Source organism: Athene noctua, chromosome 22 (genome assembly GCF_965140245.1).
Source record: "Athene noctua chromosome 22, bAthNoc1.hap1.1, whole genome shotgun sequence".
Lineage (NCBI taxonomy): Eukaryota > Metazoa > Chordata > Aves > Strigiformes > Strigidae > Athene > Athene noctua.
In genome coordinates, this window is record NC_134058.1 from 8,169,454 (window position 1) to 8,195,024 (window position 25,571).

At 46.4% G+C, this 25,571-nt stretch overlaps 1 protein-coding gene across 12 annotated transcripts in view; it reads right to left on the reverse strand.

Moving 5' to 3' along the window:
• Positions 1 to 5,760: 5,760 nt before the first annotated feature.
• The window catches only part of EIF4G3 (eukaryotic translation initiation factor 4 gamma 3), a 147,785-nt gene continuing 127,974 nt past the window's right edge, over positions 5,761 to 25,571 (reverse strand). For all 12 annotated transcript variants that reach the window (XM_074925090.1, XM_074925096.1, XM_074925095.1 and 9 more), the window contains 14 exons: positions 24,442 to 24,574; positions 23,211 to 23,305; positions 21,518 to 21,611; positions 21,166 to 21,283; positions 19,701 to 19,924; positions 18,442 to 18,557; positions 16,057 to 16,229; positions 13,726 to 13,851; positions 12,814 to 12,895; positions 10,967 to 11,065; positions 9,942 to 10,088; positions 8,665 to 8,746; positions 6,984 to 7,130; positions 5,761 to 6,003 (listed from right to left, as the gene is read on the reverse strand). In XM_074925090.1, the coding sequence (XP_074781191.1) occupies positions 5,822 to 6,003; positions 6,984 to 7,130; positions 8,665 to 8,746; positions 9,942 to 10,088; positions 10,967 to 11,065; positions 12,814 to 12,895; positions 13,726 to 13,851; positions 16,057 to 16,229; positions 18,442 to 18,557; positions 19,701 to 19,924; positions 21,166 to 21,283; positions 21,518 to 21,611; positions 23,211 to 23,305; positions 24,442 to 24,574 (1,818 nt within the window). In that variant the 3' untranslated portion in view covers positions 5,761 to 5,821. The remainder of the gene's footprint in view (positions 6,004 to 6,983; positions 7,131 to 8,664; positions 8,747 to 9,941; positions 10,089 to 10,966; positions 11,066 to 12,813; positions 12,896 to 13,725; positions 13,852 to 16,056; positions 16,230 to 18,441; positions 18,558 to 19,700; positions 19,925 to 21,165; positions 21,284 to 21,517; positions 21,612 to 23,210; positions 23,306 to 24,441; positions 24,575 to 25,571) is intronic.

The following is a 25,571-nucleotide window of genomic DNA, read 5'->3' on the forward strand; positions in this document are numbered from 1 at the left end:
GGCTGCAACAGGACAACCAAGCATGCAAGAGCCAGGCTTTACCATTTTCTCTGCTTGCTCATTAATACTCATTACTCATTAATACAAGGATTTCCTAACTGCAAGCACCAATTGCCTTCCCCAAGTGCCCCCTCCCCTTCCCAATTTGCAACCACTGCGCAACCATCCCTGCAGCTGGGACAGCGACTGCACACTTGGACAAATTCCCTTTTGGAAAGTAGTGAATGGAGCAGAAGCTGGTTTTATTTCTATTGCCGTTTCAGCACAATTTAGCAGCTGGAAATGAAGAAGAGAAACTGGTGCCACATGACCAGAGCTTTCCACCGATCACTGCCGGGTTTCCCTAGGGCAGCACTGAAACAAGCAGGAATTGTTTCAGCAAACCACAGTTCCAGGATGGTACTGAAGTGGCAAGTGGAGCCTCTTGGAAAACACAGGGGTAGACGACTTTAAGTTTCCTTGGATATCAGCAGGGATTTAGTCACGCTGCTGGAAGCCAAGTGGGTTAATCAGTCTCCTGCTGCGGTTGCTTGCCCATCACCGTGGTTTTCCTGCAGCAGCTCCTTGCGGGTTCTCTCTCCACAGGGCTGGGCTGGGCTGGGAGATGGGAGCCAAGCAGGGCTGAAGCCTCCTCAGCCCCAGGCTCCATCCTGTGGCTGCTGCAGCTTGCACGTGGCCCCCAGGCCACATCATACCTTCACCTGGGGTTTCTATCAGCGTGTGACATCTCGTGCAAGCCTTCGGGTTGGTACCTGATTAGAAGAAAGTGGCATGAGAAGAGCTCACGCTCCTGCTGACGGCTGGAGATGCTGCTCAGCCAGCCTAGGATCAGGTAGCAGCAGAGGACCAACATCTTCCCAAGAGCAGAAGTGCCAAGGTGTCCCTGCCGGACTGGCTGCGCGCAGCGGGAGCTCAGAGCACCTGCCAGCCCAAACATCTCCCACTGGCTGCGTCCCCACGCCACGCACGGCCGTCCTGACCCAGCTCCTGCCGCGGGGCATCTCACCACCACCACACACCGACCTGCAGCTAACAGCCAGCTCAACTAAAGGCCGTTCAGGCCCTCAAGGCCAGAGGTGTTGGATCTAAGCGCCTGAAAACATTCTGTGGGTTGATTTTGAGCTTACTGCACCCAAAGCTAAATCCTCTCGTGTCTGTAAACCAAACGAAGCGAGCAGGGGCACAGCTCAAACTGCTTCTCTGTTCTGCAGCGGCTGCTTCTGACAAGGCAACCAGTGTCAGGTCCCTTTGTCTGTAAAAACAACTCATGCTGGAACGAAACACAGCAAAAACAGTCACAGCCACCCTTTTGGCAATGAGATGCCAACATCTGCAATTGGTTTTACATGTTTTTGGGATGCCCAGAGAGTTAGTGCGACTTTTTAGAGGCTCCGTTTTTCTTTTATGAGAAGAAACCGTCTATAGGGTTGGAACCAGAAGCTCTGTGGGTTACCAGGAACGCAGCAATGACCAGTGTAAGTTACTACTGGCTTAAACCAAAAACCATCTGCAGAGGAATCCCTTCTCCCAAGCCTCTCCTGCCGTGTCGCCTCTTCGGTTAGCAGCTCCTGCACCAGGGAGGGCTGATCCCGGGCAAAAGGTTTTTCCACATGCCAAGGTCTGCTCCTGGACCCTGAGGCTTCTTGAGGAAACAAGGTTAAAACCTGAACACAGGCAGAGAGAGCAGAGTCTGGTATCAGTGTATTCCCCCACCTTGTTCACAGAAGCAGCTGATCCAGTTCTGAAAACACTTTCCTAGAAAGAAACCAGCCCTAGGCAGACACCTGGCCTGGAAATTGTCTGTTTGACTGGCTCAGGTTTGGGGACATTTTCAGCAATAAAGAGAAACGAGGACGCAAGCGTTGGATCTGCTCCTCCTGGCCTGCGCCTTTGATAGTGCGCACAGCCTCAGCATGAGAAGGGCTCCCAGCAGTGGAAATGGCTTCTAATGCAGCTCTTCCCCGCTGAGCTGCATTAACTCCCTGCCACGTTCACCAGCCTGCTCAGAAGATGTGTTTAAATGCCTCAGCACCAAAACTGGGAGGAAAAACACCCAACACACTCAAAACCTTTAGCATGGTGGAAATCTGCTGTCCTCCCTGCTTAGGCTTTGCTGTAGGAGTCGCCAAAGCTCTTGTCTTCTCACTTAAGTAAAATGAGGCTCCCGCAAATCACATTCCCATGGGAACCTCTTTTAATTAATTGCCCCCTTTCCCGTTTCATCTATCTCTTACTTATTTTAATATTTTAATACCCTTCAGGAGAAGATGTGTTGCAAAGATCTTCCAGGACCATGGGCCACATCCCGAGGAACCACAACTGCCTGCAAACCTGTGCTGCTCTAGGGGGCGACTGAAAAGCTACCCCAGCTTGGGATGGGTACAGGTAAGCCAGCGGCACGTGGCAAAGGGCACAAGGGGGGCAGAGGAAGCAGTTTTGGTCTGAGGCTGGTGTCAGATACGCTCCTTGCAGACAGCTGTGGGAAGCTGAATGCCAACATAACATACCCCCAGCTGGAGAGCTCACAGTCTTGTGCATAAACTGCTCACAGCACTCCTTGTGCAGCTTAACTAATCTAGCTTCAGAAAACACAAAGCTTGCCACAGGATAATGTCAGCTGGAAAAGACCTTGAAGATCCTCCAGTCCAACCTCACCCTGACCGTTCCCAACTCCCCCAGATCCCTCAGCGCTGGGTCAGCCCGACTCTTCAACCCCTCCAGGGATCCTGGGGACTCCCCCCTGCCCTGGGCAGCCCATTCCAAGGCCCAACAGCCCCTTCTGCACAGAAATCCTTCCTCAGAGCCAGCCTGACCCTGCCCTGGGCAGCTTGAGGCCATTCCCTCTTGTCCATGCTGAAAACCCACCTTTTCAGAGCCTTTGGGTAACTCTTAAGAAAACACCACCTTAAAAACTCTGAAAACTCCCTGGCATTTGCAGGACACTAACAGGGCAAGTCCTCACCCCCCTAAACATCTATGACTGAAAGCTCAAACAAGGAGGGGACAGACTCTCATCTCTACCCCCACGCTCACTGTTCCCATTCCCTCCAGCCAGTGGTTTTCCAACTCTTCCAGCCAAAAGATTCAAGCTCCCCAGACAAACTTCCCTGCCCTGACACACTTCGATTCATGTGGCTGTTCAAAGGCTCCAACAATTTCCAATTCAAGATAATAAAAAAATAAATCACAGTCTTTGCATGGCATGGCCCCGGCGTCGCACACTCCCATTCCCAGCAGGGTCTGACCCTGCCCGTCCGTGGAAGGGAAATTCCTCAGGCGCACACAAATATTTGGTCTCATTTACATACAGACTTGTATCCATTTAATTCAACCACTCGACTGCTACAAACCATCACGGCCCTGCTCACCTGTTGGCTCAAAAAGTACTTTGGCGAGAAGAGCACCCACACGACCTTCTGCAGAAGTTTAACAAAAGCACCTCGAGAGCCGCTGGTGGGGGTTTGCGTGCGGCCGAGTCTTTCGGAGACCTCGGGAGCGCCCAAGGGCGAGGCCGGGAGGGCAAGTGGCTGAGGACGAGTTGCTGGATGTCATACAAGCAGATACATACATATGCAGATATTAAGGGTGAGATTTTTTTTTTTTTTTTTTAACAAAACATCAGAGAAAAGTGTTTTATTGTTACTAAAAAAAAAATAAAAACCAAACAATGCTCTAGTGTTTTAGGCCATGGATTCTCTAGCTCAGATTCATGGCGTGGAACACGTTAACAGGGCAAGCGTCTCGTGGACATCTCCCCTCCAGCCACAACCAGGCACCCTCCTCCCTTCCCCTTGGTGATCAAATAACATCCTTATGCAAGTACAGCAATCGTTTACATGTAAAAGTAAGATTAGGAAAGTATTTAATGTATCTGTAGCCTTTTTTTTTTTTTTTTCCTGGTATTTTTTTTTAAAAAAAGAAGTGATTTAGCAGCTAGAAAGAAAAAGACAGCATCGTGTGAGCAGCTAGTGCTGCACAGACCACCAGCAAACGCTCCACAGGTTACTCGTGGTCCACAGACCACAGTTCACAAACTACATTTCAGGGCTTCACAAACTTTGCAGAGTGTATTATGGTAGATGCTTCTTCACAGTGAGAGCCAGCAGGTCATCTTTGGTTGTTGAAGAGAGACACACAAGAGACTTAAGGTACTGGGCGGCAGCTCAGTTTGAGGACGGTGCGGCCTTGGGGCGCAGGCGAGGTCCCTTGGGGCACAGACAATGTGTAAGTGACCTCTGTGAATCTGCGCCCGGGCTGCAGACACGTCACGGGGCGGGCAGAGGCGGGAGGAGCACCGCAGCGCTTGTTCCACCGCTTCAGTCACGTCGGGCGCCTTCGCGCTCACCCGCGCGGGTCTCCGGGCTCCTCGGGCGCAGGAAGCGACCGGTGGCGGCGACGGGCACCGGCAGACGCTGGGCGGCGGCGGAGGGCTGTCGGGTCTCTGCTCGGGCGAGCTGTGGCCTCCGCAGCCACCAGGGTCCCAAGTCCCCGGGACGACGCCAGCGATCCGAGTCACACGAGAGACACCGCAGCCACGCGGCTGGAAAACCGAGCTGGGATCGGGCACCGACCGCTCCCGGGGTCGTCTCCCAGAACCGAGCGCACCTACGTGGCCCAGCAGCCCAGCCAGCTGCTCATCGGCCATTAAGTTCTCTCTGCAGAAAAGGTCTCCCAAGCAGCAACCCCCTTTCCCCCCCCCCCTTTTTTTTAAAAAAAACCAATTGCTCTCACCTCTCTTTTTTTGGTAGACACACATACATACACACACTATATGTACACAATTTGGAACCGAGGACCTACACAATGAAAAGGAAGCCAGCACCGCTCAGAGATGGTGCACACATTCAGCAGCTGTCAAAGGAGAAGTCGTTTTACTTTCTTTTAAACTTGCAATGTTTGTCTTTATTTTGTTCTTTATATTTTGAAAGTGAAAAGAAATAGTATTGAGTCAATTTCTTTTTTTCTTTTTTTAAATATTTGTTCTATGTATTTACAAGCCTTAAAGTTGCTCTAAAGGTTCTGAAAGTATCACTAGTACTTTTTCCCCGGGATAGCACTGTTTTGAATGAGTTATTTTCGGAGCACTCTGGTCCGCAGCGGTTTTCTCAAATGCATTTCCTTCTGTTCCAAGGTTATGTACGTTTTGATTACTATTTTCTTTTTAAATTTCTGAAGCAAGCTGAGAGGCAGGCAGAAAAATCTGATGACAATTAAAAAAAAATTGATCTCTTCCTCATCTAGCTTACCCCAACCCCCTTGAAAGTTTTGTCTATTTATCATGCTTTGAAACAAAACTGAGGTGCATATGAAGGGGAGGGAAATTTATTTCTCTGCTTTTGTTCTATTATACAATTTGTTTACAGAAACTGCAAATTTAAAAATTACACTGGCATTTGCAGTCCTTAAAATAATAAATTAAAAGTTTTCAACTTTTTTTTTTGCTAAACAGATTTGTTTCGCTTTGTGTTTTTGTAAGTATGAGTCCTTGTTTAAAAAGAAAAGAAAAAAAAAAAGATTAAAACAGAAAATATTTTCTATAAATAATACATGTATTTTGGTTTAGTGCTCCCGCCCTCAGGTTTGAAGTTTACTTTTTTTTTTCAAGTACCTTTTTTTCCTCCATGATCACCTTTGTGTTTATCTATTTTTACCTCTCCCACTCGTGCATGTGTGGGGGAAGGGGGGGGTCTGCGCGAGAATTGGCCTTGCTGCACTGTGATTGGCGAAGACGTGAAACTTTTTAAAAAAATACTTAAACTGTTTCTTTTTTTTTTTTTTTTTTTTTTTTTTTTCCTCTTTCTCTCTCTCTGTATTTTAAGTTTTAATTATCCTCCGACTCCTCTTCGGCCTCCCGTAGCCACGTGAAGAATGCTGTGACAGATTTGAGCGCTACTCCTTTCCCGTTCTGCTCCTCTGGGTCCTGGCTGCTTTCCCACTTGTAGAAGGCATCCTCCGATATTACCTCCTCGTCATACAGGCAATCAAAAAACATCCGCAACAAATCTGCAATAATGGAATAACGGGAGAGAACAGCTGTTAGTCCTGCGCCGTTTCAGTCAGCGGACAAAGACACGGTTACGGATAAGGGGATTAACGTGACCTTTAATGCGAGGGATGCAGATACAAGCGAAGGGAAGGCCCGTTACCGAGTTATTGCTTCCTGGCTGGTTACACACAGCTGAGAGGGAAAACAGGTCCCTCCGACGCCGCTGGGTAACACATGCTCCGCAGAAAAGGGAAAGCAGCCGTGGGAATGTATTATCTAGGGAACGTATTCTGTAGGGCTGGGCTGGCAAGCAGAATCCCCAGCAGCCCATCTCTGGCTGGATCGTGCAGCCCAGCAGGCTGGCTCCTTTCCAACACCTGATTTTTCGCGGCTCAGCAGGAGGGATAACGAACAACTAGCGCCTTAAAGCTAAGGACAATCCAGTCGGGTGGTTTGGGGCACCCTTTGATTTTGTGCTGCAGACTCCCTGAGAGTCCCTGTTCCTTTGGCAACTCCCTCGCCTCTTTTCCAGCAGCAGTTGCCTGCAGCGTCTCTGGGACAAGACTCACCAGTTATCCAGCTCATTTTACTCCCCCCAGGTTCACAGACATCTGTGGTGCAGCAATGCAATTACAATGCCTGGTGCTCTCACATGTCCAGGTATTGTAAAGTCCACAGATTATTTTTTTACCCTCCTCTCTTTTTTGATCAACAGAGGTTTGTCCTTCTTTCTGCATGGCTGCTTAAAGGAGCAATCAAGAGCTGGCCTCTGGCCAAGCATTAGGGGAACTGTCTGCTCTACAAGCCAGAACCCAGACTAGCAGAAACCACTGTATGCTGTTTTCTCTCATCTGCTACATACAAAGGTAAAATTTTGTTTCTACTCCCAGGAAAAGCACATCCTCTTCCCAGACTCTGGCGCTAGATTTTACACTTGCAAAACCACCTTTCCTTATACCATCAGGGTTCAAATCCCCAGCACAGAGGCAACACTTACTAGGAGGTTGATCAAGTTTTACTATTGATGCTTGTAGTGCATAAAGTGCTTGTAGTTCCTTCTCTGTGTCTGAGTCTAGGTACTTGAGCAAGATCGGCACTCTCTGTTTGATAACAGCAGTGTCCACACGGAAGCTAGAAGAGTCCGCTGAGGGGAAGAGAAGAAAAACAGGGTCAGTGTTGGCACACAGATGCAGGGGTGGATCTTTAATTGCCTTCATTTATTCAAATAGCAATCACTTTTATCTACAGCATGGAGAGAAAACAGGATGAGAAACAGCAGGAAGTATTTCTGATAGATGGCTTGGTTCTTCCAGTCCCCCCAATTCAGCCTGTGTATGAAGCCACCCTGGCCCTAACCAGCCTGCTGACACACACAGAGAATTGTAGCCACATTGTTGTGTTTCCACAGGCAACTGGATATCCAAAATGTGTACAATGGCTAGGGCTAAAATTTCAGTTATATAGAAGGTTTTTAGAAAATGGTTACCTTTTTTTCCCTAAAACTTCAGTTATATGGAAGGTTTTTAGAAAATCGTATCTTTTTTCCCTAAAACTTCAGTTACACAGGGTTTTAAAAAGTCATATATTTTTTCCCTAAAATTTCAGTTATATAGCAGGTTTTTTAATTATTTTTTTTTCCTAAAAATACTACGGCAGAAACAGAATCATAAGCTGCATATGACACAGGAAATCAGGAATATATAAAAAATACAGGTTAGAAGTCCATCAGTAACATGGATAAATTATGCAGCAGCTTTTAAGTAGCTCATGCAACACAATTAAGTGATATTTTGAAAACAAAAGGAAAAAAAAACAACCCTCAATTAGAGGCAAGGTCAAAATGTAAACCAGAAGATGTTCCTGATACAGGAACCCTTAAACACTGGCAGTCAAGCCCTGTGTCATTCCGCCGTTAACACTAGGTGGCATCAGAAAGGTTCTGTTCTGGGAGAGGAACGGGGCTGGGCTGTCCCTCCCCTCACCACAAGATCAAGTTCAGACCATTCTGTCCACCGAGTGTGACTCTCGCAGCCAAGAGCAGACCCGGGTGCTTTACAAGGGCAGTTTTTTGCCCTGCCAGACGCCAACAGTAAAGTTAAAGAAAACAAAGTGAACTGAGCCGCTGTTTCTGGCTGCAGCGCTTTACTCAAGCACCCCCCGAGGGTCTGAGGCTCGTACATCCGACTCAGGAACCCCTCTCTCCTCCATTTCCAGCCGAGGGCTGTACATTCAAGTCAGCCACATAAATCATCATTCCAGAACTGCAGCTCTGGACATAAAACTATTAAGAAGAGAGACACACAGGCTGGCTTCTCTTCTGCAACCCACGCTTCCAACTCGCACGTGGCGATATGCGGTGGTGGAGCGCCCACGCGTACTTGCTGACACAGGAGTGGAAATGCTAATTATCTTAATAACGTCTAGCACATTTCCACCTTCACTAGAAAAATCAATGAACAATCTGGTATTACTCAGAGTCGTCTGAAATGTCTGCTCACGCAAGGTCACCAGGACACGCCGGGGTCTCGAAAGCACCGTAACCAGCACAGGGGGAATGGATATCCCAGCGCTGGGATTCAATACCCTGCAAAAGTCTTAGCGTGTGATAAGCCTAAAAAAATAGAAAATAATTCTTTGCGTGTTTTGTTTGCATGGTGTTTCCGTTGCAAGTTACTCACCTATAATAGCTGCTTTACATACTGCTGTCATTAAAGCTCTAAGGAATGTAGGTGAACTCATCTGGCTTTCATCTAGATTAGCCTGAAATCAGGAGTAAATGGACCAGTTAAAAACAGGCCGCTGCTTGAGAGCAACCGCTTCCAGACCCCACTGCTGAACCTGGCAGCAAGCTCTGGTTCAGCGAAAGCTGCTGCTGCAGGAGAAACCCCCTTCACCCCCTCTCGCAGAGCCCAGCTCTCCCACGCGCCGCCCCACGCTCGCTCAGGTACGTCAGCACGCAGCCACGGCCCTCGTGCGCTCAGTGCACCGCCCGGCTACTCCCACCAGCAGCCATTTGTCCTGAGAAACACACCAAAGCAACCACGCTTGGCTTCTGCAATGCCCTCATAGATCTTCTAAGAGTTTTAGGCTTTTTCAACAAATTTTACAGTGTGCTCCTTGGGTGGAGATTTGCTTTGTAGAAGAAATTCAGAGAATGCCTATGTAACTTGTCCAAGACTACAAAGAGCCTGTGGGTGTCCCCAGATTTTCAGCTCTGCTTTCATTCCACTCACAACTTCTTTAACAGCAGTAGAAAAATGACATTGCTAATGCATCGCTCCCGCAACAGAAATAACGGAAATGAACCTGACCAAGACTTAGCTGTAAGCACAGATCTAAATGAATCAAGTTAGGTATACATTCAGACACTAGATTAAATATCTGGCTTAAAGGGTGCAGCCAGAGATAGAGGGCAAAACATCAGTGGATTGACAGGGCTTTTGAATTTTTCCTCTTCTTTCTTTTGCTGTGTTTCCTCTGACAGTGCCTGGCCCAACGCGCCCTCAGTGACTGCCCAGGACGTTTCTGCGTCGTGGCAGGGCATGCAGCTGGTGTGGGGAGGGGGAATTTGTGTAAGTCATGTTGCAAAAAACAGTGAGAAGCTTTTATCCCATATTTTGGGAAAAAAGAATGTAGCAGTGTTCTGCATCTAAAATGTACTAAGTAGCCAGAAGCAGTGTATTCATCAGTGTCAAAAAGTCTACAGTACTTAAAAGGCAGTGACACAGTTTTATGTTAATATGGCCAAAATTATTTATTCCTGAAGTTTACTACGAAATAACTGCCTGATTATATTTTAGATTTTAATTCTCTAGAAGTGTTGATTGCACAGACCTAATCACCTTAGTGTCCTATGCCCAAGGAGGAGCCTGCAGAGATGCTCCTTTAGGTGAGAAAGTATTTACAAAAGCAGTTAAGGAACTGTGCGCAGGGAGGGTGAAAATAGTCTTTGTACCTCTACCCAGTCAAAGATTTGTTCGTCATTCGCCTTGTCCTCAACAATGAGTTTTTCTAGCTGCTTGTTCAGCTCTTCCGCAGAGAGTTCTTTCTCTGAAAGTGCTTCTGAGGAACTGGAACAGTCGGACTCCGTGAAGTCCAACTTCTGCAACATCAGAAGTGATGGTGAGAATTAGTTAAATACACTTTCCTACGCTGAATTTACCAAACTGAGGCAGCAAGCTGCACTTCATTCTGCTTTCTGGCAACTTTCAGCTGCTAAGTTAGCGTTACAACGATTTATACGCTTTTTCTGTTCCGAAGATTAGGAAGCATTTTACAAACACGTGGGAACTACATTATCCAGCAAAGACAATCAGGCACCTCAGAGCAGCTCCAGCCCTGCGCAATAGGAGCGCGCACAAACTGAAGTGCACGTTGCTCAACTGAAATGACGGGGAGCTGGAACGCAATTACCAGAGCTGGAAATCACTCAAAGAAAATTGCAGCTAACGCCCCGGTTCACAGCAAAAATGTGACAGAGGATCTACAGTCCCCTCACCAAGCCCCAGGCCTTGGTAATCCATTTCATTTCCTGCAGTGCAGCACTTCCTAAGGGCTAAACCAGGGCAGTGGATGGCTTGGAGCTGCACGGGGAGACCCCCAGCCTCTTCCTTAGCACTGGAAGAGTGGCCAGGTGCCCTCCATCAAGCCTGGATCCTTGCCCTTCTGACACCCCAATGCAAAGGGGGCTGAGTAATTGCCACCACTTATTCTGGCCCTTCTGCAGACTGTCTGTCCTTGCTGCAAAACTCATTCTCGAGTTCATTCCCTGCAGTGAACAGGAGATGTGTGTGCCCGGGATCGGAGCCCGTCCTCCCGGCACTGCAGAAAGGAGGTGCTGAAATAATCTAACCCCGAGGCAGTGAGGGAAGCACCTCACCCCACATCCCATTCCAAATATACCCAAGAACAGGATGGAAATGGGCGAACTAACAGGACGTGGGGCCAAAATCCTGAAGCAGATGCTTGCTCTGAACTCACTTGTTCCATGAGAAAGGTATGTACATCCTCCCCTTCGGGCAAGTAGTCCTTCCAACTGAGGCCAGACTCCCTCCATAAGGCTCCCACTTTCTTATGGCTCTAAAACACAAACAATTTGTTCATTTTAAAGATTTGAGAGACAACCAGGGGAGCTTACACAAGCCAGAGTGGTGCAGCTGTGTCAGGAGAAATAAAGAACTGTTCAGCCACCAAACAAGATGCCCAGGAATGAAACGTCTGGAAACTCCGTGCAAGAGAAATGGTACATCCAGGTCTACACATCTTGTCAAGTGGTCAAACACCGTGGTGATGGGTAATAAACAAGGCATAATGTGACACGGGGGTTTGCAACAACCTCAGCCAGAGATTGCCTTGGAAAAGTGGCACATCTGAACAAGGCAGAGTTTCCCACGGCCGTGACACAGAGCTGGCAGTTAGATGACTTCGATTCTTCTCCTGACTCTGTCATTAACTGACTTCGTGACTCATTCTCCCCCTGCCTTGACATTAAGGCACCAGTAAATTAGGTACTTTTAGAAAAGAATTATTTACACGGCTGCTTTCTGTGCAGAGATCAAGCCTCAAATCCAGGTACATAATACCAAGTTCCTAGAATTTATTTGGAACCTTGAGAAAAGCGCCTTTCCAGCACATAGAGTTCAACCTTCCGCACCCCCTAATGTCACACTGCTCTTTCAGTATCCTGCCCAAGACAGCACACAGACAATTCTGACAGGAATAAAACCACTGCTAACAACCAGCTCTTTTCACCCAAACGCTTTGCCAAAACTTTTACCTTATAGCACCCGCAACAAGAGAGATCGCTGCGTAGCCTAAGGTAAGCACTGATAAAAGCAGCCTGGTTTTCAGTTTACAAAGCACAATACAATTTTAAGTTTACAATGCAAATCACTAAGTGCTAATTGTGCATAGTTCTGGCTATGATTCATCAAGATCTGAATGAGATGACTGATACTCCATTGAAATACCCGAGTCCAAGTACTGGCCTGGACGAGATCGAATTAGAAAGCTGTGGCAGAAACAGAAACCCAAGGCTGTGCTTCAACCCCCAGAGCACAGCAGCTTGTCTTTCACAGAACAGAGAAAAATAAATGCAAGTCGACTGTCTAAACAAGCATAAGACTAAAATAAATAAATAAAAAGTCACTGTTTGCACTGCTAGACTGAAATGCTCCTGGAACATTCGACCTTATTTGAATGCATGCTTTAAAAAAAAAAAAAAAAAAAAAGGCAAGTGAGGGATCTTACAGGGTTGAAAATAGACACTGGATATCCAAAGTGCAGTAAAAATGGAGACAGAGTCATAGGGAAACCACCAAACTGTTTGGACACACAGCTGTGAGATGTGTAAGAGAGCTCTAGAAGTTACAGGGTGAAAAGGTGTCACTACCCCTAGTGATGGGTGAATCTTAAGAGTTGGCAGGTTTAGTTTGGATAAGCACCCAGAGAGGCCATCTGAAGCTTATCCGAACCCACAGAACCTCTCTGGTCTGCAAGAACAGCCCTCTCGCAAGATTTCCGGCACTTGCTGCTTCTGGTCAGCCCAGAAATACCTTGAGAATGTCCCTCTTGCAGTATTTCAGCACTCTAGCTTCTGGAAGAAGCCAGGTGCAAAGGTACCTGCAAAAGGGAAAAGCGATGAGAAAAAAAAAAAAAAAAAAAAAAGTTAACTTTCTGGAACCTTGTAAGGTTTGACATGAGGATGAAGAGTCAGGTTTCCTGGGTTATCTGGACTGGCTGACCCATCCCTAAACGTCTTCACGTGGGGAACGTGTGGGGTTCCTGCACCAACGCTCCCGCTAGCAGCACAACGCCTGGACACTCACCATTTGTTTGCATAGAAGGTGCAAGATTTCAGCAAGCAAGACGCCGGCTCTTCCCACAGGAAGCAAAGGTTTGCTAAATTCTCTAGAATGAAAGAAAACCAGATATTTTTCCTTATAATTTGAATTTGGAACGCAAGGCAAGGGGTAGTGATCACAGTGAGGCAGGAAATCACCTTCGACTTCTGCCCAGGGTAAAGGATGTGGTCTAGCACTGCTGATAAAAGACACTTCAGTGATGCAGTGCACCTGCCACAACAGGACTAATTACAAAGATTTTATTTTTCTGTAACCTCAAATCTACTCATTTTTGTGGGATGCTGCATTCAGGTAGCAGGACCCTTCTGGGGGAAAAGGCTCTTTTCTTAATACACTACTTACAGGAAAAGGGAACCATTCAACGGGCTTCTAGTTTATCCCTGAATATGTAAGGATATGTACAAAATACAGAAGCTCTGGTCCTGGAAGCAGGTTCCAGTCTTGCAGGGAAGGTTTTGTGCCTGTTTAAGGCAACACCCAGGTGGCAGCTGTTACACTCTGAGACATAAAGTCTCCCGAGCGACACCTTGCTCTCCAAGTCTAATTCTCAGAGCCTCGGTGTGCTCTCAAATGACTCCGACTGTACAACACTGGGGTTATTTTTTAGCTCAGCTGAAACACACAGGATGGAAGTAGATTTATTTCACCCCTGAACGGTGAGTACGGAGCAAGAAGCTCCCTTCCCACCACAGCTTTGTTTCTGGGGCAAGTCCCGAACGATGCGCAGCAAACCTTTCATCAGCATGTAGGAGAAGCTGAGCCTCCAACGCTACTCATCTTTTATCTGCTGATGGGAACCACGCTGTGAAAATACTATAGCACAGCCAGGCAGGCAGCACGGCTCGACTGACAGCAGGAAAAACTAGCATTGCTTACTGTATAAGTTCTCTCATAGAGATTCCTCCTTCTTTTAACACGGGGGTCACCAACTCAGCTAGGTACAACCAAATATGGGGTATATCTATGGCCATATCGTCCGCCATCTCCAAGGTATCTGAAAAGCTTTAAAAGAAGAAAGGAAAATGTCAAACATTAAAGACAATTTAATTTGAGACTTTTCCTGCAGAGCAAATCTGCACTTTAAAAATCCCTTATTACAGAAAAGAGGAGCAAAGAGAATCACAAAGGTAACAAAAAACGCCAATTGCCATCTTATGCTTTTAGTGCTTCAAAACTGCCAGGAGTGGATTTCTCTCTGCAGTAACATGGAGCATACGTGCACATCGCCTTCCATAAAACCAGCAGATACATCCAGGAAAGCTCCACTGACAATAATTCTTATATCACAGTAACAAATTGTTTCCTAACTAGCAAAACCTGTAAAACTAAAAAGCAATTTTGTCTGTAAGTCTACTAAATGGAAATGGAGCCTTCTCTAAAGGTATCCAAACATTTACAGAAAGGGGATTAATAATAACCTAGGTCCAAATGTAAGGTAATCAACAGAATGTCTGTAAGTATGTATGCGACACAAGAAAAAAGTTCAGTACACCAGAGGGAGGTTTCCGTCCAGAACAAAAAAGGTGGCAGGATAAATTACAAAATATCTCCCCAACAGTGGATACAGTTTCCAGAATCACTCAAAACTCTTCTTTCCAATAAAAGCCTTCTGGGTGGCTTCACTTCCCATGCCTGGTACATGATGATCATCTTTCTGGCTCTCCTGCCAGTCTTCATCATGATTCATGTCTTCTTGAAAACCTTGAGATATTCTGGGGTCCAGTTTAGCGACTATAAACACGTATTTTCCTTTGTGCTTCAAACCCAGAAACCACCTCCTTTGCTTTGTTCTTTACATCCCGCGCTACCTAGGTTTGTCCAAGTGTTTCTGCCAGAAATTGGTTTCCTGTAGTGTGTCTCTCCAGACTCGTGCTGTGACCAGTGCTCAGCCCCTAACCCCTAATTACACAGTAATTTATCTTGTGTGAATAAGTGTAGTGGCTTTTGGTGTTCTTCTCACGCACCCGCTGAACAACCACTTGCCTTTTCATCATCTTCAGGAGCTGTTTCACTTGGTTTATGCCACATTCAGACAACGTGTCCCACTATTTCATTGAGATCCTGCTTATTTGGCATCACAACCACTTACCCACGCTCCAGGAAACACAGGAATGGTTTTAATCACAATCCATTAAGGAAATGTATCTCTTCAAACGAGTCGTTTTGACCATCAGTGACCGCGTGGACACAGACAAGTGTACTCTCTGTGGATATATCTGTTTTTACTGCTGTTCCATATGGTTTTGAACTCAGGCTGCCTAAACCTTCTCTGTGAGCCCTGGGATTGCATCATGACAAAATTCACTGCCAGACACAGGCATGGGGAGATCACCACCGGAGCGGTCAGCGGTACCACCGTGAGGCACAATTCAAATAAAAGCAGCAAGACAGGGCTAAGTACCCAGTATCTGAAAGCGTTATTTCATCTGCTCGTTTGCTGGCTGCTGTTCACGGTTATCCCTGTTCTCATCATCCTGCTCGAAGCCCCAGCGAGGACTGAGTGGTGCTGAGGACCCCCCTGGGAGCAGGGATTGTTTTATGACTGGACATCAGTTCAAATCCAAGCTGGGAAGACAAAACCCAGAGAGCTGGAATGAACCAGCAGCTGAAACTCAGACCTCTTGAGGAAGGTCTAGCCCGTCTGATACCACATCTGGCACATATTCTCCTCTTCAGCTCCTGGAGGACACGTCTGCTCCTTAAGGGTGACCTGTCCTGAGAAACAGCACTGTCGGGTGAAGCCTGTTCTACCAGTGGGAGCGTGGCTGCGGGTCTCTGGGTCACAGGACTCCAGGCTACAGAGCCTCCAGGCATTAAGGTCATGTGAAGGTTTTTGACTCCTTCCTCCTCTTTTAATCGTGTTCAGTGATTTGCCAAAAGGCAAACACTGACAAATGCATCAAAAAACAGAAATCTGAATACACACATTTAAATAGACGCCGATTTGCTTAGAAATAAATACTTACATAAATATGAAAATATTTACATTCGCTAAAGCATCTGAAATACATTTATTGTAATACATTTTGAAGTATTACAATAAGTATATTACTTATAAATACACCCAGGTGAAAATACTCCTTCAAAACGGGTGTGTGGAGAAGGTAGGATATCAAAGCAAGGTGGGAACTCATCCCTCTCCACTACAGCGTTCATCTGCAATGCACGGTGAAGCAAACCATCCGTTTCTACAGGCAGAATACAAACCCCTTGAAGAAATCCTGCTTGCTCAGCTTTCCCGACTGCACCAGCTGATGTAATAACTGGCCCATGTGATCCCGGGTGATCTGACTCCTCTCGAGCGTCGACTCCACTCCCACTCGCACGAAAACAGGCAGCAGATTCTGGGTGCTCAGCTCCTCCACGCACTGCATCGCTTCCTGTTCGAACGACACACGGGATCATTTGGCTCAACTGAAAATGTCAAAAAACGGGGCAGAAAAACGTTTTCTACTCTAAGATAGTTCAGGGTTTGCTGTTTAGCGTTTGCTGTTTAGCGCCTGGCACACAGTACGGGGATTTTTCTGATGGCAGATCAAGAGACTGCTAACCTTGTTTTTGTGTGGAAATGAGTATTTAGTGAAGCTTCCAGGCAAAGGTGAACCAGGCTATGGAACCTCATCACAAATCACCACTGAGATGGCAATTGAATAGCAATAATAATAATAAAAAAAAAAAAAAAGATGAGAATTTATACCATGCAGGCAACAATTTTTAAAATACACAATCAGGCTCCAGGGTACAGTTTGACTGCTCAGTGAAAGGACAGGAATTGTCTTCTGGATGCCACCAAAACGCCTATTATTTCATCAAATATCAAGCCAAGTCAAAAAAAGGACATTAGGTTAGATTCATTGCTGAGCTGATCTGGCACAGAAATGCCCGTGTGACAAACCCACAGCATATAAAGCAGCAGAAAATAGGTGGGTAGCATTTGGAGGAGAATTTCCTCTTTATAAAGCCTCTACTTTCTGGCATGTACATTTTGTAACCTAAGCGAATAAAACACTCTTAAATAGAGACTTTCAGAGAAGTGCTCAATATCACACTTCAAAAATCTCCACTGTCATCAGCAAAGATCTTCCACTGACATTCTCTGTTCAGCCCAACAGATCTCAGCAGGTTTCCTGACTAGACATTTGCTCTTTGTCTTAGGTTATGCCTTCAGTTATCCAGAACTGGCAGCCCCAGATGCATTTCTACAGGCCCTGAAGGACTTGTTTTTTCTGCAGGTCACAAGCCTGGCAGCCCCAGACTGCAGGCTGGGGTCAGGGCTCTTCTGTCGGTGTCTCCGGGACAGCGGTGACCGTGCCGCGGGTGGACGCTGCTGTCGCTGACACCGGTGTGCAGCTCAGCGGTTTCAATTTACAGTCAGGTTCAACACTGAAGACTAAACTTGTGAGAAACAGCTATTCCTCTGCCGTACACTACACCAACACACTCGTGCGTTACCGTGAGTTTAAGCCGAATTAGTCAGAAGCTTTGCTGCGTTTGAAGAGCGCTGAGGATTTACAATTATCAAGCAACCCCCTCGTGCGAACAGGCTGCCTCTATCTGATGTACTTTTGAAATCACAATTCAACTCTGTTTCCATCCAGCCATAAAAAAAATGTCATTGTATTTGCAAGCAGAGAAACTGCAGCAGCCCCTTAACCCCAGACACCCAGGGGTCAGACTTTGAAGTCTATTGCAAAAAGGAAAAGGACTGGAGATTCCTTTGTTATCCAGCCCCACTGCCCCTGACTCCTCCTGCTGATCTGCTGGGCCAGCAAGCTGGGGGATGCCTCAAATCAAAGTGTTTGGCTTTTTTTTCCCCCTCCAAACTGGGATTTAATAGTTTATCCTGATAACTAAACGTGAACCCGAAACAATCCATCATGAGAATATTCCTCTTTCCGATTTTATCTGGAAGCCCTGTGAAGTGCAGGCAGCAACTCTGCTTTTAGGGTGCCAAACCAGGAACTCTAGTCCTAGAAACCAGTGCTGCCATTTCAAACTTGGCAGGTTTTTAAAATTTATTTCAGCAAAAGATCAAACCAATCAGCTTTGCAGTGAATGTAACACATTTTGCAAACTCCCTGGACAAGCTAAAAATCCATCTACAAGGGAAACAAAATTTCAACCTTTAACTAGGAAGTGATGACAGCTGCTCAGTAATTTTCAATGTTTATTAAAAATACTCTGGAGTGGTTTGTTCAATATTTAGTATTGCTTTATCTGCCTCCAGATCAGAACAGCACATGCTTTGATAACTGAATGAAAACCTCAGTTTATTTTCCCACTAGCTTTTCTGCTTCCAAAATTGCTGTTATTATGGAGCTGCTCAGTGATTCATGACAGATACAGATATATCTTGCTACTTAAAACACACAAGCTGGGCTATTTCTCCTATTACTACCAGGGCAGAAAACAAGTTTGGAAGACAACCGTCCTCAAAATGCTCACGGAGCTGCTGCTGCCCGAATTTTGACGGGCCCCACATTCCTGCTACCTCTGTGCTAGCTGGGTGCTTACAGAGACACAGTTCCTGGAGAGAAAACCTAGCAGAAAGGTCTATGGGACTTGAGTAAGTGAAGCTTTCATTTTGCTTACCTTAAAATCATTAATATGCAAGAACTCATCAATGATAGATTTGCATTTTCTCTCTATTTCCTCTTCTGATAACGTAGGCTTTTCTTGTACTGGAGCTGGGGGAGCTTCTGGCTTGGCTGGTAGGAACAGAAGAAAAAAACCCCACATTTGGAAAAGGAAACTCAGCATCATTTTCAGACCCGACATTCTGAAAAGAGAAGTCACCAGAGCAGGGTGTGTTCCCTGCCCCATCGTCAGGCACAGGCCACTTTTTTCTTGGCTACGTTTCTCCCACTATGAACTCCTAAATATTTCTGTATATCAACCTTCTTGTAGAAACACAGCTGGCAGTGACACAGGCTGAAACACCTTCAAAGCTCTCTATCAACATTAAATAATTAAACTTTGAGCTGTTACAGCATGCTGCAAATTTAAAACACGCTGACTGCAACGGGCAGCAACCCAAAGCAATCTCCTGATCACATCCCCAAAACCTTGGTCCCCATAAAGCCCTTTAACAAAGCCCCAAAGCTTCATGACGAGCGTGTGCTGGCCCGTGGCAGTCAAGATGAATTCCTCACGGTAGCAGTTTCTAGATGCTTCCCAGGGACGGAGCAAAACACTCTACTTACTGCAAAGGTTCTGTCCACCGGGAACATCATGCTAAGTGTCCTCAGTATTTGCTCACTAACAACTCATCTCAGGCTGGCAGGGGCAGAAAGCGGGAGCGGCAGCGCTGACATGGTGACAGCGGGTGCTGATGCCACACCGCCCCGAGATCCCATCGCAAGCGGGGCTGGCAACAAGGCAGCACTAAAAAGATGCCATGCGTGGTCTGTCCCAGACCCAAATCACTGCTCTGGCCCCAGGAGATGTTTGGAAAGGGCCATTATGGCCTTACTGGGCACTGAAGCAGTGGTTCTGCAGAACTGACACTGATTTTGGGGACTTTTGAGCCTGTAAAGCAGCGGCAACAGCGGCAGGATATGAGCAGGGAAGCCAACGCCGTGGAGTGACGTTCTGCTGCTATCTGCAGCCTTTCAACTCTGCTGAATCCTAAGGAGGAGCCGGCGAGAGGAGCTGACGCCAAGGCCTGGATGAATCAGTTGTGTTACAAACCTTTGGGAGGCAGATCACAGCTACTGCCGCTTGACGATGCGTCACTGCGGGCCAAATCCTCACGCCGCTGCACGGAAATCTGTTGCTTTTTCTGATAGATTTTTCCCTTATGCTTTTTCACACATCCAGCAAGATTCCCTGAGCACGGAAGAGCCGCTTACCAGATTCCTTGGCTTTGTTCCTCTCCGCCTCTGTGCTGTTCCTGTCCAGCTCCATGCCGCCTGTTAACTGCTTCACCGTCTCCAGCATCTCCCTCCGCTGCTCCTCTTGTGCCTGATTGTCGAGCAGCAGCTCTTTACTGCTGCTGCCCCGTAGGAAGGTGTTGGGACGGGAGAGGGAAGGTGGGAGAGGTTTGTCGTTCTTCTCCCTGCCCGTGCTCCCGCGACTGCGGAACAAAAACACCCGCGCTTAAAGGTTATGGCACGAGTAACCCCTCGCTCACAATGCTGGTAATGTCAGAAAAGATACTGGATAGCTTCAGAGCAACTGCAGGGAAAAAAAACACAACCCAAACCCAGCACGATTGTCGTCTCAATTTTTTATGGTTGTAGCTACACAGGTTATAATGAAAATTAACCCAAGTCTGAGAGATGCGCAAACACAAATATCCACAGTGTGGACAGGCCGAGCCAGCGCTTCCTGGAAAAGCAGTGAGGTCTTACAGCACCCATTTTGGATGTAGAATGGTGGATTTTATAATGTAAAGGCCCTGTTTTACTGTCAAATGTTATAAGTGGTGTATTTTTTACCCATTTATTGAGAAATAGCTTCTTAATGGGGAAGGCTACCAGCACCAGGTGACAAGGATCTGCCCTATTAATTACTGTGTTAATGAGTAAGACAGACACAGTGATACCAAAATGGAATAATTTCCAAGGCAGCCAGAGCTTTTGGTGAAATAGGAGTGAAATAATCAGAGGGACAAACCCAAGAAAAAGTCCAGCAGCTCCTGCATATTGGAAGGGAGAATCAGTGACGCTTTAAATGAACTTTACGTTTATAAACTGTGTCTGGAGCTGATAAATTATTGAGGGTTAATACATGTTTCATGCTACAAGCTGGAGTGGCTGTAGCCCTGATGAAATTGGGGTGTGTGAGAGCACGGCACAGCCTTACGTAGGCATCGCATGATGTGGAACCTCAGGTGGGCTTGGTCACACCCGATGGGAAGGGTCAGACCCAGCCAGAGGGTTTTAAGAGCCCTCCTAAATTTCTACAAGGTTTTAGGCATGTTTTTCTGGAGAAATAAACCCGCTGACCTGGCTGAATCCACAACCATTGGAACCAACCTGCATACCTGTTTATTACATTTTACCTGAAGTTTTTAACCTGTTATAAACTACCAGCAAATGTATCCTTAGATAAAGGGTGACTGAAAACATGGAAAATAAACCATTCACTGTAATGACTTTAAAAATTAATACCACCTGTCTCTCCTATGATATTATAAAATATGCATGTGTTTTAAGTTAACTCAAAGTACACAGCGGGGGGTAAAAAGCTCCAGCCATTCCTGGAAACTCAATGAAATTCTCTTATTTCTGTGTGCTGGTAACTAGAGCAGCAAGTGAAGAACACGGGTGTACAGAGAGCAGAAGGGCAAGTCAGCGCTGGGCCAAAGCTTACCTAGTTAAGGCCCTGCGAGAATCTAATTCTGAAGATGCGGATGAGGCAGATACAGATGAGACTGGAGGCTGCAGTGCAGAAAATCTGTTCAAACTAGTGGCACTTGGTCGTAAGGAGTCTGGGAGATCGTAAAGACAACACAGACAAGAGCGACAAGGTCAGTAGCTGCTGACACCTTGGCATCACAGCACAACATTTAACAGCTGGTTTCCAAGTGATGGGGAGAGAACTGAAGGGAAAGGGCTGGTCCTGCCCCACAGGCAATCACACAGGGGTGAGCATCTCCCCCCAGATCCCCTTGTGGCACAGAGGGCTGGTAGCAAAGCAGAGAGTGAGGACGCTCCTGACTTACCCATCTCGCTTGCCTTCGCTCCACCACTGCTGCCCTTTCCCCAACTGCCCAACTGGGCTTTAGGCACAAGCTGAATCTTCTCATCTATTGTGGGCTGTAAAACACATCAAGACATACTGTTACAAGGGCACATCTTAATTATAAATGGGGTATTTTTTGGCAACAATCCCTCATCTTGTGAATACCAAAAGGCACTTTAACACGTTTTTGAAAGACCAAACCCTAGCCAAAGACAGAGGACACAAACAACAAAGGGTATCACAAACAGCCTCTTCCAAAGGGTCAGTGAAAGACATTCACAGTGACCAGGAGCTTCTTTTTATTGAGAACTCTGCAGCTCAGTAAGGAGGAAAAAACAGTGTTATCAGTACATGGAAGATGTTCAGGTTTTGTGATGAGTGAAAGAGTTCTGCTGTCCACTCCACCTACCAGTCGGCTTTGGGGGGAATCTGCACAGTAACAAACACAATTCAGAGGGCCAAGAACGACAACAGGTTGCAGAACTTGGAGGGGAAAAAGTAGTGTCTGACAAGAAGAGAACATTGATTTTACAATGCTCAGTAGGTGAATTTATCGACAGGGAGGTTGTGACCCTGCAGATCTCTTTGTGTGAGCACCTCTCTCCTCCTAACAATGCAGCTGTTGTGGAGCGAGCTCTATTCGTACTGTATTTGTACTAAACGGAGTAGAAGGACTTTTCCCAGATGAGCTGTAAGCCCAGACAAAAGGAGGCTGACTCCCTCCTGCTAATTAAGTTTTGGAGTCTGTTTTGCGACTTTCACAAGGAAATAACTTCGTTTGATCTGCAGAAGGGCTACAGTCTGTCCACGTTCTGCTTTACAGCTCCTCCAAGCATCCAAGCACTGAGTAAAACACAAGGAGAGTGACATTAATTGGGACAAGGGAATGTCTAGGAATTGCCATGATTTATGTGAAAGACGAGAGTTCTTGGCAAGAAATCCCAAAGCTGTTCTGAAGATCATTAAAAAAGGAGAAATCTCCAAGCTTGCCTAATCTGCAACCTGAAATATATGTCCCCAAATCACCACTTTAATGGTAAAAAAACCAGGAAGATGCTCATCTGGAGGATGGGTGTGAAAGTTTATTACATTCTGAGGGATGCAATCGCACCACACAGAAGTCCAGAAACATTATAAAGCTCTTCTCGTACTAAACCTTTCAAGTCTGGAGTGCTGCCATCTGTGACATGTCAGGAACGTTTTGTTTTCAAATTGAATGTGGCATCCTCATTCTACTAAGAAGCAGCGTCAGAAGAACTTGGGGGAGCAAAGGATTTCTACCAGACAGTTGTTTGAGATGCCTTCTGTAATAGCCACGGGATGTGCTGCATCACTGTCACACACGACACCCCACTCAGTCTCTTTTCATCATGAAGGATGAAGATTTTCTAACTAAGAGAACTTCTGGGTCACTAAAAGGACACTATGAACCTGAGAAAAAGCGTATACATACTCCTTTCCCTCAAAATAAACAAAAAGGGAACATTCAGAAGACAACAGAGTCTTCCTTTGTGCTTTATTTAGGGACAGTATTAACTCCGGGGGTTTAAAATGTCCCCAGACCCAAGTTTTGACCTGTGAACACCATAATGGTCTTTGCCAGACAGACAGACACCGTAAGGCAAGACCTCAGCATTCCTGTTGCTCTGAACGAATCTCATGCTGGCACCTACCTTGGTGATTTTAAGGAACTTGGTGGGGTCCAGCACTCTGCTGTTCTTTGCCCCCTGCACAGTGTTCCAACCGCCTTCATCGACCCGCTGGACACCTGCCAGACGACAAACACAAAGGCCCTTGAGCCCATCCCCGCAGCTCCCGTGGCACCCCAGGAGAACGCCGGAGATGGTCTCCAAGTTCGACAGGAGGAGGAAAAGAAGATGGCATGTTTCTGCTAAGCCTCAGCACAATTTTGTGCAGAAATCATGACTTCTGGAGTGTTTCTTCAGACTAAAATGACACAATTAGCTTGCCTGACTTTATTATTATAAAATAGCCTTGACAGAAAAGATCTCACTGTTTTCAAGGGCTGGTTTTGGTAGTGATTCTTCCTGGTTCGATTTCTCAGCGTGGGCTTTGTGATCTGGACACGGCGGCACATACTGTATGTTCTCAAGCTCCCCAAAGGAGCAGACAATGTGCCTTTGCCAACCCAAGGCCACATTTGCAGCCCAGATTTCAGCAGTGCTAGGCTAGTCTAGACACAGAAGCACTGAGGCAGTCCCAAGTTCCTTACCTTCTCCTGATGTCAGTTTTAAGATAATTAAAACAAAGTCCATGTGTATTTTCCTTATGTCCTGTCCTCATGGCACTTTTATTTGACAGTGTTTAGTATTAAAGAATCCCAAAGATGACTTTCTCCTTGTCCCCCTCTGTCCCAATCACTCTGAATTCACCTTCGGGTAGTGCCAGCCTCAAGGGCTGGCAGCAATTTAAGGTAATGCCAAGATGCTTTCTCAGGCTGAATTAACACCTCACAACTTTAACAGATAAAGACAACATGGTTACTCTTGAAATTAGATGCTATTCTCCTGAAATCAGATTCTGCTGTATGCAAGAATGGATGGCAAATCTGACTCCTACGTAGTAACTTGTTATAACAGATTTCTGGCAGCCTGTCACAAAATCAAATATGGTTTGCATGAATGCAAAACTTAAGCACTATTGGCCTGCAATTGTTTATTTTTACCCAAAGGATTTGCCCCTGAAAAATCCACACAGTCAATCCATGGCAAGCCTGTTCCTTCTCCAGCCTCAGCCACAATCAGGCCCCAATTCCCTGTGCTGATTACACTTAGGGGAAAAAAAAAAAAAAAAAGAAGTTTTTTTTCTTTTATGTGGGATTCCCTCTATGGCCACTGGATGCAAAATGAGTGAAATGAGCAGCCAACTTGGCTTTTACTTTACCTGGTCTCCTCTTCTCTTTGGTCATGAGTTGTTGGACCTTCCTCTGTTCTTCCTGCTCTTCAATCTTGGCTTCTTTATGAATCTGTTCGATGGTTTTCGGGCCCTGGTCTGCTCTCCGTGATACCCAGTTGCACTAGAAAAAAAAACCAAACACATGCTCAGAGATATCTGCAGGAGAGCACCGTAAATGGGGTGTTTTGAACACTACGAACGAGGCCTAATCCTCTCACCCTTGTAACATGTTAGAGGGGCTGCTCCCCGAGGGACTGGGGAAGACTTTGTGGTGCTGGTTCATGTTATTGCAGCACCACAGGTCAAAGCTATATACCCTAAGTTTTGATGCAGAATGTAGGCTGGAGTGAGAGCGGACTTTGGAGAGGCATGACTGAATCCAAGCCGTTTTAACCCCAAGCATCCGGCACATTTTTCTAGGTTCAGAGGAAAGACACCGACTAGAGGGAGGCTGCTGACACTCTCTATCCTACTGACACTGTTCATCAGAGCCCTTCCTCAAAGCTTGAGGAAAAAAATGACACCTGGAAAATAAAGAAGCAAAAAGCAACTGCATTTTATCTGGAGATGGTGCTTTGCCACTCCAGGGATTGTCATGGCTGAGACAGGAATCCTGCAGAGAGAGGTGGAGCTGTCTCTCCACAAAACATTTCCACTGCTTGATGTGTCTATTCAACCATACGCTGCGCAGATCCATCTATCCCCAGAATAACCAGACTGTCTCTTGATCTTCCTACAACCTCATTACAACTTTGGGGATAATTATCTTTGTGTACCCTGCAGTCAAAACGGTGACTTCAGCCACCACAAAACCCCAAACCAGCTTCCAAACAGCTATCTGAGGTGTGAGTAAAACCTGCTCAGGACTTCAGTCAGGTCTTGTGGCTGAAGCTGTGCTGCCATCAGTGAAATTACAGGTGCTGGGGAAGGGCTGTGCAAGCTGCATTCACGGCGTAGAGTCACCATTCACTCTAGGAGACTCCAGTTTTAACACCTTGGCCACATTCAAAACCCCTGCTGGGTTCCAACAGGGGCAGGTCCCTCCCCCCATGGTCTGTGCACTTGTCTACACCAGGTTATTCATTTTTGGAACTTGGTGTGGACTCACCATCGTCACA